This window comes from Marasmius oreades, chromosome 4 (genome assembly GCF_018924745.1).
Source record: "Marasmius oreades isolate 03SP1 chromosome 4, whole genome shotgun sequence".
NCBI lineage: Eukaryota > Fungi > Basidiomycota > Agaricomycetes > Agaricales > Marasmiaceae > Marasmius > Marasmius oreades.
The window spans coordinates 3,160,239-3,174,747 of NC_057326.1; the positions used below are offsets into that span (position 1 = coordinate 3,160,239).

The 14,509-nt window shown below is 47.4% G+C and overlaps 6 protein-coding genes across 6 annotated transcripts; 5 read left to right on the plus strand and 1 right to left on the minus strand.

Annotated features, from left to right (window-relative positions):
• Positions 1–3,687: 3,687 nt before the first annotated feature.
• On the plus strand, positions 3,688–4,291 carry E1B28_007819 (uncharacterized protein). The gene is made up of 2 exons (XM_043152596.1): positions 3,688–4,106; positions 4,163–4,291. The coding sequence occupies exons 1-2, from the start codon at positions 3,757–3,759 to the stop codon at positions 4,218–4,220; spliced, it is 408 nt and encodes a 135-aa protein (XP_043010682.1). The 5' UTR covers positions 3,688–3,756; the 3' UTR covers positions 4,221–4,291.
• Positions 4,292–6,620: 2,329 nt separating this feature from the next.
• On the plus strand, positions 6,621–6,886 carry E1B28_007820 (uncharacterized protein; the record flags this gene model as incomplete). Its single annotated transcript, XM_043152597.1, has 2 exons — positions 6,621–6,662; positions 6,722–6,886. 2 exons carry the CDS (start codon positions 6,621–6,623, stop codon positions 6,884–6,886), a joined length of 207 nt encoding a protein of 68 aa, XP_043010683.1.
• Positions 6,887–7,244: 358 nt separating this feature from the next.
• E1B28_007821 (uncharacterized protein) lies at positions 7,245–7,521 on the plus strand (the record flags this gene model as incomplete). The annotated part of the gene is made up of 2 exons (XM_043152598.1): positions 7,245–7,303; positions 7,365–7,521. 2 exons carry the CDS (start codon positions 7,245–7,247, stop codon positions 7,519–7,521), a joined length of 216 nt encoding a protein of 71 aa, XP_043010684.1.
• Positions 7,522–8,022: 501 nt separating this feature from the next.
• Positions 8,023–8,536, plus strand: E1B28_007822 (uncharacterized protein; the record flags this gene model as incomplete). The annotated part of the gene is made up of 3 exons (XM_043152599.1): positions 8,023–8,106; positions 8,178–8,293; positions 8,359–8,536. The coding sequence occupies 3 exons, from the start codon at positions 8,023–8,025 to the stop codon at positions 8,534–8,536; spliced, it is 378 nt and encodes a 125-aa protein (XP_043010685.1).
• A 126-nt stretch (positions 8,537–8,662) lies between these two features.
• E1B28_007823 (uncharacterized protein) lies at positions 8,663–14,225 on the minus strand. The gene is made up of 8 exons (XM_043152600.1): positions 13,716–14,225; positions 13,386–13,661; positions 11,307–13,326; positions 9,924–11,256; positions 9,633–9,870; positions 9,033–9,584; positions 8,884–8,974; positions 8,663–8,835 (listed from the first exon to the last, which is right to left on the minus strand). Exons 3-7 carry the CDS (start codon positions 11,452–11,454, stop codon positions 8,909–8,911), a joined length of 2,337 nt encoding a protein of 778 aa, XP_043010686.1. The 5' UTR covers positions 11,455–13,326; positions 13,386–13,661; positions 13,716–14,225; the 3' UTR covers positions 8,663–8,835; positions 8,884–8,908.
• Positions 11,807–13,147, plus strand: E1B28_007824 (uncharacterized protein; the record flags this gene model as incomplete). The annotated part of the gene is made up of 3 exons (XM_043152601.1): positions 11,807–11,888; positions 11,942–12,324; positions 12,908–13,147. The coding sequence occupies 3 exons, from the start codon at positions 11,807–11,809 to the stop codon at positions 13,145–13,147; spliced, it is 705 nt and encodes a 234-aa protein (XP_043010687.1).
• Positions 14,226–14,509: the final 284 nt, after the last annotated feature.

Consider the following 14,509-nt stretch of genomic DNA (forward strand, 5'->3'; position numbering starts at 1 on the left):
ACGACAATCTCAACCGCCAACATTTCACGCACCGCCTTTTTGTGGATGCTCTTATGGAGCTCGTTATCGCTGAGGATTTGGTAGTACTTTAGCGACATTTCAAATCATCTGAATACTGAACTTCATTTCTCAGCCGTTTTGTCTTCTTGATTCTCCCAGGTTCAGGAACATCCTTTTGTTGCTGCGTGAAACCCTCAACCCGCATGACATTCCACATGCCACAACCATGCGGGATATGGTGATGGAGGCATGGATCGTTCACATGCACAATCTAAAAACGGAGCTAAGGGTGCGAGTCTTCCGTATATCTCGCCTTTCAGACGTTTTTCTCATTCATACTTCCAGGACGTCAAGGGCAAAGTTTCCTTTTCAATGGATGGGTGGTCGGATATCACCTTGTTCCCCTTCGTCGCAGTCGTCGCTACCTGGATTGATGAGAAAGAGGGAAATCACGGCAGGAAACAGCTTCGATTGCGATCAGAGTTGATCGGATTTTTTGGCCTTCCAGAGAGCCATACAGGGCACCATCTTGCCTTAGCGTTTATGAAGATCATCGATCGTCTTGAACTAGCTGAAAAGGTATGTCGCTCTTTTTTGACATGTTACATGTATGACATTCTCTTACATAGGTTGGCTACATCACGGTCGACAATGCTAGTAATAATGATACTATGATGTATGCAATCTCCGAACAACTTGCCGACAGAGGGGTAGACTTCAATCCTGAAGAGAATCATATCAGGTACGTATGGAACTGGTCTTGTTTGTCAATACTCCATTTTTCCTCGGACAGATGTTTCGCCCACATTGTCCACCTTGCCGTCAGCGCCGCAATGGACGTCATCGAGAATATAGATCTTGCAAACAGGTACACATGGGACGGTGACCCCGCTGTTCCAGATGTTGGATTATTCACTCGTTGTCGAGAACTTATCCGAGTAGTAAGTTCCCTATTTATACCTCATTGCTATCTTTGACCATGATTCAGTTGCGTTCTAGCGGGACCCGTCGTGCAAGGATGCAGATTTGGGCACAGAGAACAATAGGGAAAGACCTCAAGCTGCTAAAAGACATAGTAAATAGGTGGTCTTCTTCCCATTTAATGCTAGTAAGGCTCAAGCAACTTCGTCCAGCAAGTAACAATCCACATTATGTGCTTTTTATCTTTCTGATTCCTTAACTCAGGCCATCGACCGCTTCCTCAACGATCCCACCTACCACGAGATCAAAGCCAACCAACAACTCCATAAGGCCGAATGGAGAGCGATTGAGGATGTGACCGAACTCCTTCAAATCCCTCACGCTTTCCAACAGCGTTTATCTTCTGAGCGGGTACCGACATTGTGCAAGGCTCTATCATCATTCAACGCAATGACAGATCGGTTAGATGAACTTAGAGTGAAGTGTCCGAACGTCGCAGAGGCCATCGATGCTGCTATCGCTAAACTCGACAATTATTATGATCGTCTCATCAAAGTTCCGGCGTACTTCTTGTCTATGAGTGAGTCGCAAAGCATGACTTACCTGCCAGCACTTACTCTCCAATACAGTCGTAGTCCCCAATATTAAAATGGGATATATACAGGCTAAATACCCGCAACACTACCAAAGGATCAAGCGGGCGTTTGTGGATGTGGTCAGAGTATGGGAAGCCCTATTTTGCACCATTCGTCGTCAACTGACAAGCCATTGGCAGCAAAAGGATCTTCCTGGCGACGAGCGTAGTGCTGATCCATTTATGGGGAGTGCAACAGGCGATTGGGCCACCGATATCTTACGGGATGGTCAAAACTCCGGCTCACGACGTCCTCTCAGTGCGGAGGCCGAAGTAGATGCCTACCTTGCTGAGCCCATAACCTCTGAGGACATCTTCGAGCAGTGGGGGGTAAGTCGTTCACACCAAGGAACCGAGTTCAAGGACTGATATTCTCATTTACAGATGACTGCTACACGTTTTCCGAGAGTTTACCTTACCGCTCTCGATTATCTCCCAATTCAAGGGACATCCGTTCCATGCGAGCGGGTGTTTTCGTCCGCCAAGTTGACGAAGTCGGACCTCAGGAACCTCCTTGATCCCAACATCATGGAGGCACTTCAAATTCTCAAATTTTCGTACAAACGGAATGGCCAGGTCATGCTGGAGCTTAATTTCACTGCACACCTCGATATTGAACGCGAAAAAGCTGAGTTGGAGGAGTTGGCGGCCGGAACGGTGCTTTCTGAGACTCTTGGACTGGCGGAGTATGGCGAAACTTTTGGGGAGCTTCCTTTACCTACGTAGCCTGTAATTCCATAGTATAACGTGTTTTCTTGCACTACGTAACATATTAACAGTCTAGCTACCCATTCTACCCATTTTTGTTGTAAAAAAAAAGAAAAAATTTCGTGAACCCATGGTTTAAACGGTTTGGGTCGGGTTCTCCGGCCCGAACTGCATCCCTCAATGGTTCCGGCGACCCGCCGGAACCCAAACCGGTACGAACCGCGCCGAACCACGCCGAACGCGCCGATGAGAACACTAGCCACACCGCTCTTCCTCTTATGTTAGTATGACTTAACTCTTTTTCTTAACTGACTGACTGACAGACTGACACTTACTGTAGGGCAAAGATCTCAGCTGTAGTAGTGACAACTATAGTTGCATGCCGGCTCTGATCATATTTCTCGATTGTTCATTATTCCTTATGTGTATATATTTGTACTGCTCTTAATATAATATAATAATATAATAAATCTTTTATTGGAATCAGACACGAGCGAGAACTGCAATGATTATATCAGATATTATATTAATTTCCAAAACAAGTAGTCCAAGCTAACCCAGACTGGCGGCCGGCGGGTATCTGATGATAATACGACATCTCATCATCTCAGCCCATCTGGCGATGGCTGGTCTGACATCAACACACTGGACTCCTCTGCTCTAGTGTTGTGCGGGCTCGGGCTCAGGCCCTAGGCCGGCCCGAGCCGAGCCCTGGGCTTTGCAAGCCGAGCTGAGCCCGGGATAAGGCTTTGAAGGGCTCAAGGCTCGGGCTTGCAGTTTGGAAAGCCCAAGCCTTGGGCCTGAGCCCGGGCTTCTAATATGTAATCAATGTACATCTTTTTCGGGACTGGCAGGTTACCAAAATGGTCCATTACACCGAAGTATTAATGGCCGGCTCTGAATTTAATATAAATAATTCACATGACCGTAAATTTGCCGTAAATATATGCCGGCTGCTGGCCCCACTGTTGCCGATTACTTCCAAATGGCTTTCTTTGCCAAATTCTGGCACTAAGTTCAACAGACACAAAGGAAGGTGGCTCTGGGTTCATAGAATGTACTAAAAATTTGATATTTTTACAGCCATACTTCTTTTAAAAATTTGTACAGTAAGCCTGGGCCCAGGCCCAAGCCGTGGGCTTAGTGCCCGGAGCTTGGGCTCAGGGCTCGGGCTTGAGAATTTACAGGCCCAAGCCCTCTCAAGCCGAGCCCAAGCCCGGGCTTCAGGCCAAGCCCGAGCCCGCACATCACTACTCTGCTCAGTTCTGTCAAACTGACCATGCACTCTCAGAATGAAAGGCCAAATTAGATTTGAACTTGAATTTCAGGTCTATACCAGGTAACGTCAATTTGAGAGGCACTAACGATGGCTGACGGTATTGATCAGTCCATGGACATTTTGGTCCCAATTTCGTGGTGTATGTGGGAGGGGACGGTATTTGAGAAGTAGCCCACGGCTATTGTGGGATAGTATCGGTCTGGCACGAGGAGCTATGATCCATCTAAATTCCGAGCATGGCATTGGAAAGATAATAGCCTGTGAGAGCAAATGCGGTGGAGGAGAAACGGTGAGACCGGCCGGAGGAAGCTGGATGTCCGTGACCGTTTTTACCTCTGTCGAGACGTACGCTAACCACAACATCATGAAATTCAATCTCAAGTCTAATTATAGAGAAGAAAGCCGGAGCTTTGCTGGTTTCTCGATCACAGAAGAACTGGCGTGGACGAATGTACAGAAGGCTTCGATCCATCAAGAGGAAACTCTTGTCACTGCACATTGCTGTTCACTGTCAAGCTGGGGGATTCCGTGGCGTGGCTTGCTAGGTGACTTTTTGGTCGGACGGTACGTGCCGTCTCACGCACTTTACTTTCGTTTTCACCTCCAACTCCAATTTGTAGTCGTGGACAGCTCGTCACTCTCAGTACGCCTGTGGACCAACTTCTTCAACGCACATGAACATCTATAGGTTTACATATCATCCATATCCCCATGCTGTCAATACAGATGTGATGTGAAGATTTACTACCTCACGGTCGCAACTTGTTTTCGCGGCGATACTATGTATATCTCGACCCGCAAGAACACGATCCCCAATCACAGGATGTGCCAGTTACAGTATATGCTTAGAACGAACCAACGTCGTTCAATAGGTTATCGATTAGCGTTGTATCTTTTTGCTTTATTCTTGGCTGCGTTTGGACTCGTTTGCGGGTTCAGGTATACTATTCAAGCAAGCAGTAATACAGGGATGTGAACGCCACTAGAAATTCCTGTACATAGTATGATCCGAGTCGGAAAATAACTATGCAGAGTGTGTAATAGAGTGAAGATGCCGTCGTGCTGGGTAGAATCCCGAAAGAACCTCATTAACCAATCCCCCACATCACCTCCCTCGTGTTTTCAACCAGACGTCTTGCATCCAAACTCAGTACGTCTTCCGATTCAAGATCAGGCGACAGTCGATGCACAGCTATTCGATTTGAAACAGGAAATAGTGGTTCGAGAAGACGTGGATAAGCCTGTGGGCTGTTCCTCAAGCTGGGTCTTCCGATCTGCGGCTATGAAACGTCGTCTTTGACCGTTATAGGCTCAAGGAGTATCGGCACTAGTGAACCGGGCTTTGGCTACTCCCTCGTCTTCTATCTCCGTGATTGTTGTTGTACTCGTCAAGGAATATAGAAGGAGTTCGTGTGCGCCCGTGAAAATAAGACCTAGGTCATCTGTGAAGAGGTGAATGGACATTTCATTTGAGAATATTAAAAAAGCAGGATCACGTACCCAATTCAAGAAAACCCTCGTGTTAACCTCCTGGATGTAAACGTTGCCAAACGCGTCGTCCAACAACCTTCCCGCCTTGAACCTAAGCTGCGTGAGATCGTATCGACCATGCCACCTGGTTTGAGGGGTCTAAACGATTGCGGGTCGGTCAAACGAAGAGAAAACAAAAACATTGAAGCACACCTTGTGTACATTTGAAACTGCGCGTTCCCACTCGATGTAATGCATTCAGCACGAAACCAGCTCTACATTGTCAACCGATTCCCTCCTCCACGCCAGGTGGTAAAGCATCTGGTCGATGAGAGATCCCACACAGCTGCATGAAACTTTCCAACGGGCAGAGATGTATATAGTGCGTTGTTTTGTACCAGTTTGACAGCATGACTTGAGTAATCGTACGCGTACAACTCGTGTTCAGGGTTTTGTCGCAGCGAGGAGGGGAAAGACTGAGTTGCCAGCTCCGCATCCGATCTCTGCTGTTTTCATCGGACCTGACTAAGGAAATGAAGAAGTGCCGGAGCGAAGAAAAAGAAAGGTAACTCACCTCAACCTGAGTAGACTCGACTAACTTGGGGACTCGTTATGCAACCATTTCCTATCTTTGAAGAAATTATTCGTGTTCTTGTAAAGATCGTCCCAGTGTCTGGCTGGTTTCTCGTTATACTTGACTCTATTCTTGTTTGGGTACCGGTAAGAAACGCTGTTTGGCTAAAGAGACAGCGATTGTTTCATGTTGGAGGAACTTGGTCCCAAGCGTTGACTCGTCGGTGAGGAACTGGATGCAACAGTGGATCGCCTGACATCGTGTACAGGTGAAGCCCGTGCATTCGGAATCGTTAGAGAGGTGGTTGTGGGCGTCATGGTGGTTACGGCGTGACATTTTTCGGCGTTGTTCTGAACTCCGTATTGCCCACTCAAACGCGTGGATTCAGTTTTGCACAATCCAGGCGTGCTTTGGTCCTTCTATACTTCGCGTCTTCCCTGACTTTATCACACTTAGTACGGCAATCGCGGAACGATGGCCGCTTCGAACACGGGCAGACGAACATCAGAGCGGAGGATGCAATGAAGAAGGTTACATAACGGCGTGGCTCGCTGGAAGGATGCAAGGACTCCCAAAGACTCGGAGGAACGGTGTAACTGCAGTCCCCGCTATTTCAAACAGTGCAAGATCTCAGTACTGGCTTTGATTAAGATGGTATCATTTCTCGTGTTTCCTATATCGAGTCTTACTCAGTTCCGTCTATATCCAAGTTATCCGTGCACGTTCAGGCGTACCCTACGAAATTATGGGAATGATACAAGGACAGGTTACCGGCACGACCATGGTTATCATGGATTCATTTGCATTACCAGTGCAAGCGACCGAGATTTAGGGAACGAGGCAGCAGGCTATGCAGTCTACCACTGGAAAGCTAGAGGGTGCGTGGCGGTCAGTCCAACTTTTCTCCGACTTTTTTCTGAGTTTTTGAACTTCGGGTGGGAAGGCTAGGCTAGAGAATGCAATAGTATGGTATCATTCTCGAATTCCACCTATGATATGGATGTTGGTTGTCCGGTATCGGTGGCAGCAAAGAAATGGTCAGCCAGAAGTTCCAAGACCCATTTGTTGCAGCCGTAGTGCGTGTGGCCTCGATTTCTTGAATTCCTTCTTCATCGTCTCATTTGAACTGCTCCAGATTTTGGATCGATCTCAACCACACGATATCAGCCGGAAGAGTAGACACCAGCGCTCTCCGTACCTATCTCGAGCACTACCAACCTCTCCCTCCGAGTACCGCTCTATACCGCTCACCAAGGTCGAAGACTTCGGTGTCCATGCTAATCATTACGAGCAGAAGTAGAGATCTTCAAGTGGAGTCTCGATAACGAGCTGTTGGATGTTGTGGAATACGTATTGGGTCAATACATTCAGTCAGAGCCCTCTCATCTCCGTCAGTCCGTCTCCTCTCATTACTCGTTGCTGCTATCTTATCGTTTCATAGTCTCGCCGCTCCAACAGACACTGTCCAAGGCAACAACGAGGATTCCGAACACGCGTGCAACGTTACCTCCACCTCCACTTCCTGAAAAGGAGAATTTTCTCTGTCTGCACTCGTTCGCCTTGCTAAACCGTGAAGAGAAGGAAGATAAGAAGAAAGAGAGAACCAGTCCAACTCGCTGGAGACACAAGGCTTACCGGTGCTTTGACAGATCCCCGCTATGCGGAATTTACTCGCGAACTCGACCCTTGCGATGTCAAGAATCGAACGTAACAGGAGGTACGTCCGTAGTTTTTTCTCCCGAAAAATTCTCGTGTCCATCTAACATCCCTCTTCATAGACTCAAGCTGAAACTGGAACATTTGTTAGTACTGAATGCGTGCGGTAGCCCGACAAAAGCAAGGCATCCGTTTGGACCTGCATATCATGGTAAATGCAAGAGAAAGAGAAAGCATACAGAGGGCGATCGACAAGTCAATGAACTTCAATTGATATAGGCTCGGTAGTGGAAGATAAGAAGGCTAACGTGAGGGAAAACGTCCGTTTTCTCGTCCCTCGTTCCGACCGTTGGTTCGTTATAGAAATCTTGTAGAGAAAATGGCCTGAAAGCTGCCTGTTGGCCTCGAGTTCGAGTCCATCTGGAACTTCGATGTACGAGCGAAGGTGGTTGAACCTAGCGTGCATTTGAATCTGTTTTTCTTTCTCTGTTACCCGATATTTGGTTTTTTTCCACAGGGCTCGTTCGTAACGTATACAACAGGAAACAGAAACTCGAGTGCAAATTAAAGGATAGGATCTGGTTTCACTGACTAGGCGACGGGTAAAGAAAGTGATGAGCCCCTGTACATATTCATGCCTTCCTTGTCATCCTAGATTCTCGTCGTCTAACTTCCTACAGCGATTCTGGAAGAGGGCCAAGTCGCAAGAGTGAAGAAGATTGTCTGGTCGCCGTTCGCTCCGAGCACGCGAAAACAGCACTCGTAGCTCAACAACAACAAATGGAACTTCATCAAGGTCAAGCTCAACATGATGCGTATAGTGCAATGGCGATATGTCTCGTCCCATTACTCACCAGTTTTTCAGTAAACTTTCTTTTTTCTCCATCACCAAGTTTTCGCGGGCTAACCTGTTTCTCGAACTAACGCTTATTCAGGGATATGCCCCGCCTCCGCTGCCTGGTGAACAGCCGCCTCCCCCTCCAGATGGACAACAACCGACTGCGCCTCAGGGAGAACAGCAAAATACGGCCGAAGCCTATGCAGCTTATTGGTGAGTATACGCCGCCTTTCTTTGTTTTTGTCCCTCGTACTGAATGTCGGCCGTGGCGATTGTAGGGCTCAATACGGTTACGATGTCAACTCTCCCCAGTTCAAGGAATGGGCTGCGACTCAACAACAACAACAGTACAATCAATATTACGCCCAAGCTGGGTATAACGGAGTTGCTCCGGAGGGGGATGCACAACCTCAACCGCCGCAACAAGCTCCGCCGCCGCCGCCGCCGCCTAGTTAGAGATTCTGTGTAAAGCTTGTTAGGAAGTGATTGTTGAATCTGATTAGCTTGGACTGTAACTTGAAACGTCATCCGCCTTGTATCTTTGGAGGCCCAGCGCAGTGCCGGTTCTCCCACTTCGGTAATGGCCTCCACAAACATTGCAGGTGAAATTCTTCGTAAGTCAAGTAATATAGGGTACGTCGTTTAATGTGCATAGCTAAGTATTAATCTACTACTACCTATCCGGATCATGGATCAGTTGCTAACCAGAGGAATTCCCGAACGTCAGATTGAAGTTTTTGCCAATTGCGACCAGTCTTTGATTGTGTTCAGATGTGACTCTAATGATCGAAACTGTGACTTACCAATCCGACTACAACTTCAAAACTACTAGCAAAAAGGCAAGATTTGGTTTTTGACGAGATCTGTACATTCGGCATAACCATCCAGGAAGGACTAGATGTGTTTATGAGTAGGGATTGATGACAGAAAGTATAGGGGAAAAGATAAGTACCTCACACCATGAAAGTAGCTTATCTCGACGTTCCGCCCGTAGATAAAGTGGCGCTCTTGCAATTTCTGAATACATCTTCACCGAGTCAGAGATTGTACGGAGTATAGAGAGAAGTTCAGGTTGGGGTACGCAGGATGCCAGTAGCGTTGAATCCAGTGAATTGTAAACAGTCTCCGATATTTCCCATATTTCCAAGTCTTTTTCAGCTGGTTCCAAATTTTGATATCTCGCCATTGAGGTTTCTAGATCATCACACAGGCGCTTCACAGTCCGAAAGCAACCAGATTGAATATCGATGCGGACGCCTGGAGTACTAGTAGGCCCAGCTAATGAAATAGGACCTGGGGAAGGCTCGCTATTCCGTGCACCGCCGAGCAATTTAGCCACTGAGGCATCAACACGGTCTGTCGATGGACATTTGTACCGGCAACCAGTGACATTGAAAATTACCCAGCTTTCAAGGTCACTTCGAGTTTCTTCATCCAGTGAGGGGTTCACCTGGATACGATCCTGGATGTCTACGAAGCGTTCAATGATTTCTGGGTCGACACCCTAACAAATATCAATAGGAGTAAGCACATTTAACACTGAGAAATATACCTCTCGATCCAACCAGGAAGTGATGGTTTGAAAGGAAAGGAATAATGAGCGCCACCACTCCGATGACTGACGGTACGAGTCATCTGCATCAACTCCCAGACCACCACCGGTAGCAATGAGGAGGCTGATAAGATCGAGAGATCCAAGTTCATATAGCAATTGCTCGCTAGGCTGTTTCATGGAGGAGCAAAAGTCGTCCCATTTTTCCAAGAAGGTTTTGACAGTCGGGTAATGGAAGCTGTAGACAAGATATAAGAAGTGGTCCCATTTGAGCACTAATGTTTGCCATACCTCTTTGCCTGAGGCTGGCAGAGTTTACCAAGAGCCATGAGCCATCGACAAGCAAGGAAGTCGCGTTGCCAAGGCTCGTCAATGTAGAACTCGGCAGATCGAGACTTGGTGCAGAGGTAATCGGAGAATGAAGTGTGGTAAACCCGAATATCGTCCATCGCGCCGCGAATGTCGAGTACTGAGTGCATTCCTCGCAACGAAAGGTCTACTTCTCCAGGGGAGAATCCAAGCAATATTTCGATAAACTTCGGATTCCTACATCTCTCTGGCAGCAGAAGAATTGTACTGAGAATAGAGAGAAGTGTGTCTCGTTCAGGATGGATGGAAAGTATTATATGATAGAGGTTGTCGAGCTCGGGGAATGGAGATTTTGGAGAGATTCGATTAGATCGATGATCGAGGATTATGCAAAGTTGTTTGATAGGGGATAAACATTCCGCTTTCACAACTTTCATTGCAGTCACCGCATAGATGAATTGGGCTGAAGCATTCTCAACCAAACGGTGAGTGTCAGCTTCGGAAGGCCATGGGTTAGGAAACACGACCTGGGAGTATTTGGTGTTTGTACGAATGCTGATAAACTCGCTGCGAAAGTACCGTTCGATATCTTGGTTTGGCAAATAAGAATCATCCAACTTTATGTGTTTAGTGAGGAGATGATTGTTTGGGAGATTGAAGGCCTCTCGAATCCACGCTTCAGGACGGCTACAGATCAGAAGTCGCAGAGGGAAATGAGGGAATTGTTGATAGGTAGATGTTAATATAGAGATGAGTCGCAACTGGGTGTCACTGTCGTTGCACTCGTCCAGGCCGTCAATAATGACGAGGTTGGGTTGTTTCTGAATCATCCGAGGTAATAGTCGTTCCTGCAGGCGTCTCCACCATCTCCTTTCCTGTAATGGAGAGACAATGAGCTCTGTAAATTGATGTTCCAAAGTGGCTTCCAAGATCCTGGGATCGGCGGCGATCTTGTCATGAATGATACGGCGTAGCGATGGCCTTGTGGTAACAAGACTGTGCGCAAGCGTCAGGATGAGGAAGGAAGGGTTGTTGCGCTTGGGGTCGGACCTGAAGAAGAAAAAAGAGGCTGCAAGTTGATTGTTTTCGGCGCATGATTCTGCAACTGTCAGCGCAATGGCCGACTTTCCTACACCTGCAGTTCCCGAAAGCCAGCATACGGGTTTGGAGGAATCACTTTCAGAGGAACTCCATTTATGGATATCTCGTAGAACTGCTTCTCGGGTGCCAGGGAGACAATTGCCGCGATCAAATTGCAGACTGGAATTGTAGGAAGCTCTAACGCCAGCAATTGCATCCCATAGAGTCTTATGTGCTGTAAAGGCCTCAGTCTGGATTGGATACTTCACTATTATCTTGACTCACGGTTGGCGGCCGTAGTATGAAAATTTCGAACAAGGTCATGGCCGACGTTGTAGAACTCTCCGCCATTTATCGTGGAATACTGCATTTGATTAAACATATGATTGGTGGGTGGCTGAGTAGTAGGCGAAAACGGAGGCGGGGACGACATCGAGAGCTGGAGTGGAGCGCTGGATGCAGGTAATAGTATGTGGGAGGGGACAATTCAATAAACACGCTGTCTGACTACTGTTTGATGGTCCAGATGACCTTCAACAGCTCCTTCTCCATCTAAATTCCGTCGGCATATGCATGGCATTGTGGGAAAGATTCGATTATCTTGAAAGAGTCAGACTGTCATAAAGAGCAGATGAAGATGGTGTGCAGGAGCAAGGCGAGACCGGAGGAAGCTCTGAATCTGCAAGTCCGTGTTGACCGTAAGTTCCGTCACTCCGATGTCTTTTCAAACGTTCATATGCTGGCCTCACGAATCTCTGTCATCAAGGTGTTCGAACAGTTAAAGAATGAACCTGAACGACCCTTACCTTCCTCCATCAGTATCATCCGAACCTACGCTGAACATTCTCGAAGACAGTTTGGTCACTGGTGCGTGAGCAGTCGAAAATTCAATCTCAAGGGTCTAATCATAGTTTGTACAGAGAAAGCCGGAGCCTTGCTGATTTCTCGAGAAGAACTGGCACGGACGAAAAGGCAAGACGATGTATCATATCGACGTCCACGGTGTGCAGAAGACTTCGATGCGGATTCGATGAGAACCAAGCGGAGTACACTCATGTCAATGCACCACAGCTTCAAAGCTTATACACCCGACGAGAAAACACTGCTTTTCAACGTCAAGGCTACCTTCACGGCCAGTAAAAGGACAATAACAGTCAGGTTGAAGAATCTCGATGGTGAGAGGTTGAACGAGGCTTTTCTAGTCGATTGTACGTGCCGTCTCACGCACTTTGCTTTCATTTTCACCTCCGAGTCTAATTCCGATTCAGGAGTGTCGGCACGCCCGAGGGCCCAAAATGGGGATGTGCGTATAACGCGGAACTTTTCAACGGACATGGACGCCATGGACCATGGCACCGAAACATATGTGATATGTAGACTTTGCACCTGGTATTGATACTACCCTTATGTGGTGATCTATTCATGTGCCAGCTATGGTATAGACTTAGGACCGTTCAACGTTGTAGCTTGTATCATCATCGGTTGGCGTACTTCATTTGCGCTATTCTCAGCTGCGTTCGGACTCGATATACCAAAGTGATACAAGCCATTGTGTTGTGCGAACGTCACTGTAGATTCCCGTACTATGATTCGAGTCATAAACAAGTTGTGCAGAGTGTGTAATAGAACAAATTTTAATCAAAAGTTGCCATTCATACTGCATAAGACTTCAAGCTTCAAGCTTCATCCACCAATGCCTCACAGCGTCTCCTTCGTGTCTGTTCAACCGACTTTCTGAAACACACCTTGCATCCAAAGTCACAAGTCACGGCAAATCGTCGATACAAGCTGAGAACATTCTTCTGAAGCACGCCAAAGACATTCATTTGACGCTTCGGATTCACGATCAGGCGACGGTCAATGCCTGATTGTTTGATTTGAAAAAGGAGATGATGCAGCGAAGACAGTTCGAGAAGACGTCGATGAATTTGCGGATCGCTGTTCCAATCTGTGGCTCTAAAACGTCGTCAACCGTTGCAAGCTCAAGGACTATCGGTGCTGGCGACGACACGGGCTTCGTGTCCACCCCCTTGTCTTCTATCTCCGCGGTTGTCACTGTGCTCGTCAGGGAGTTAGGAGTTCGTGCGCTCGTAAAAATAACGCCTGGTCCATCTGCGACGAAGTGAATGGAACATTCATTTGAGAAAAGTAAAAACGGAGGATCATCGCACACCCGATTCAAAGAAGTACACCCCCGTCTTATCCTCCTAGATGTTGCCAAACTCGTTGTCCAACAACCTTCACGCCTAGAACCTAAGCCATATGAGATCGAATCGACTGTAGTCCCTTAGTACGACTCGGCCACCTAGTTTGAGGAGCTAAACGATCGCGGGTCGTTAGGCGAAGAGAAAACGTAAAGCGCACCTTATGTTTAGAACTGCGCGCCCCCAATCAGCAGGGTGTAATGCACTCAGCACGAAAACCAGTACTCCGATGTCAACCGACTCCTCCTCCAGGCCAGGCGGTAGAGTATCCGGCGATGACAGATCCCGCACGGCTGCACGAAGCTTTCCAACCAGCGGAGACGTTTGTTTGACAGCATATTTTGAGTAATTACGCGTATAATTCGAGTTGAGGGTTCCGATTCGCAGCGGGGAGGGGAAGAGGAGCCGCCTACAACGTCTGCTATTTTCATCGGACCTGGCTAAGGAAATGAAGGAGTGTCGGAGCGAAGAAAAAGAAAAGGTAACTCACCTGAGTAGACTACACGAGTTCCCAACCGTTTCCTATCTTTGGAGGAGTTCGTTGTGTTGTTTTCGTGAAAGTTTTCCCGGTATCTGGCTGGTTTCTCGCTGTGATTGTTTGGCTAAAGAGGGTTTCATATTGACCTGTTGGAGGAACATAGTCCCAAGCGTTTTGTGTGAAGACTAGAGACTCGTCGGTAAGGAATCTGAATCCTAAACGGTGGATCGTCTGCGTTGACATCGTGTACAGATGAAGCCCGTGCCAGATTCTCGTTAGAGAGGTGCTTGTGGGCGTCAAGGTGGTTACAGCGTGACATTATTTTTGTTGGTCCTGCACTTCGTTGTCCACTCAAACGAGTTTTTCACAACTGCAGATGTGTTTTGGTCCTTTCATACCTTGCATCTTCTCTGACTCTATAACACGCCACATTATACAGTGATCGTGGAACGATGGCCGCTTTGAGCACGGCCAGACAAACATTCAACTTTCTCAACAACGTCAAAGATATTAACCAGAAGGTGAGCTCTTTGAATTCGATCGTGAAGAACAAAGCGGGGTTAACGAAGGATGAGTAAGGATTTCTCAAGGGCTCGCAGGAAGAATAGCACCATAACCGTGTAACCGCAGTCTCCACTATTTCAAACAACGGAGAAATTCAGCCTTGGCTTGATGGTATGTTCTCGTCTTTCCGGTATGAGCCTTTCTCAGTTCCATCTTTATCTAGGTCATCCATGCGCGTTCAGGCGTACGCTACAAAATTGTGGGAATGATGCAAGGGAATTATCGGTACGACCACGGTCATT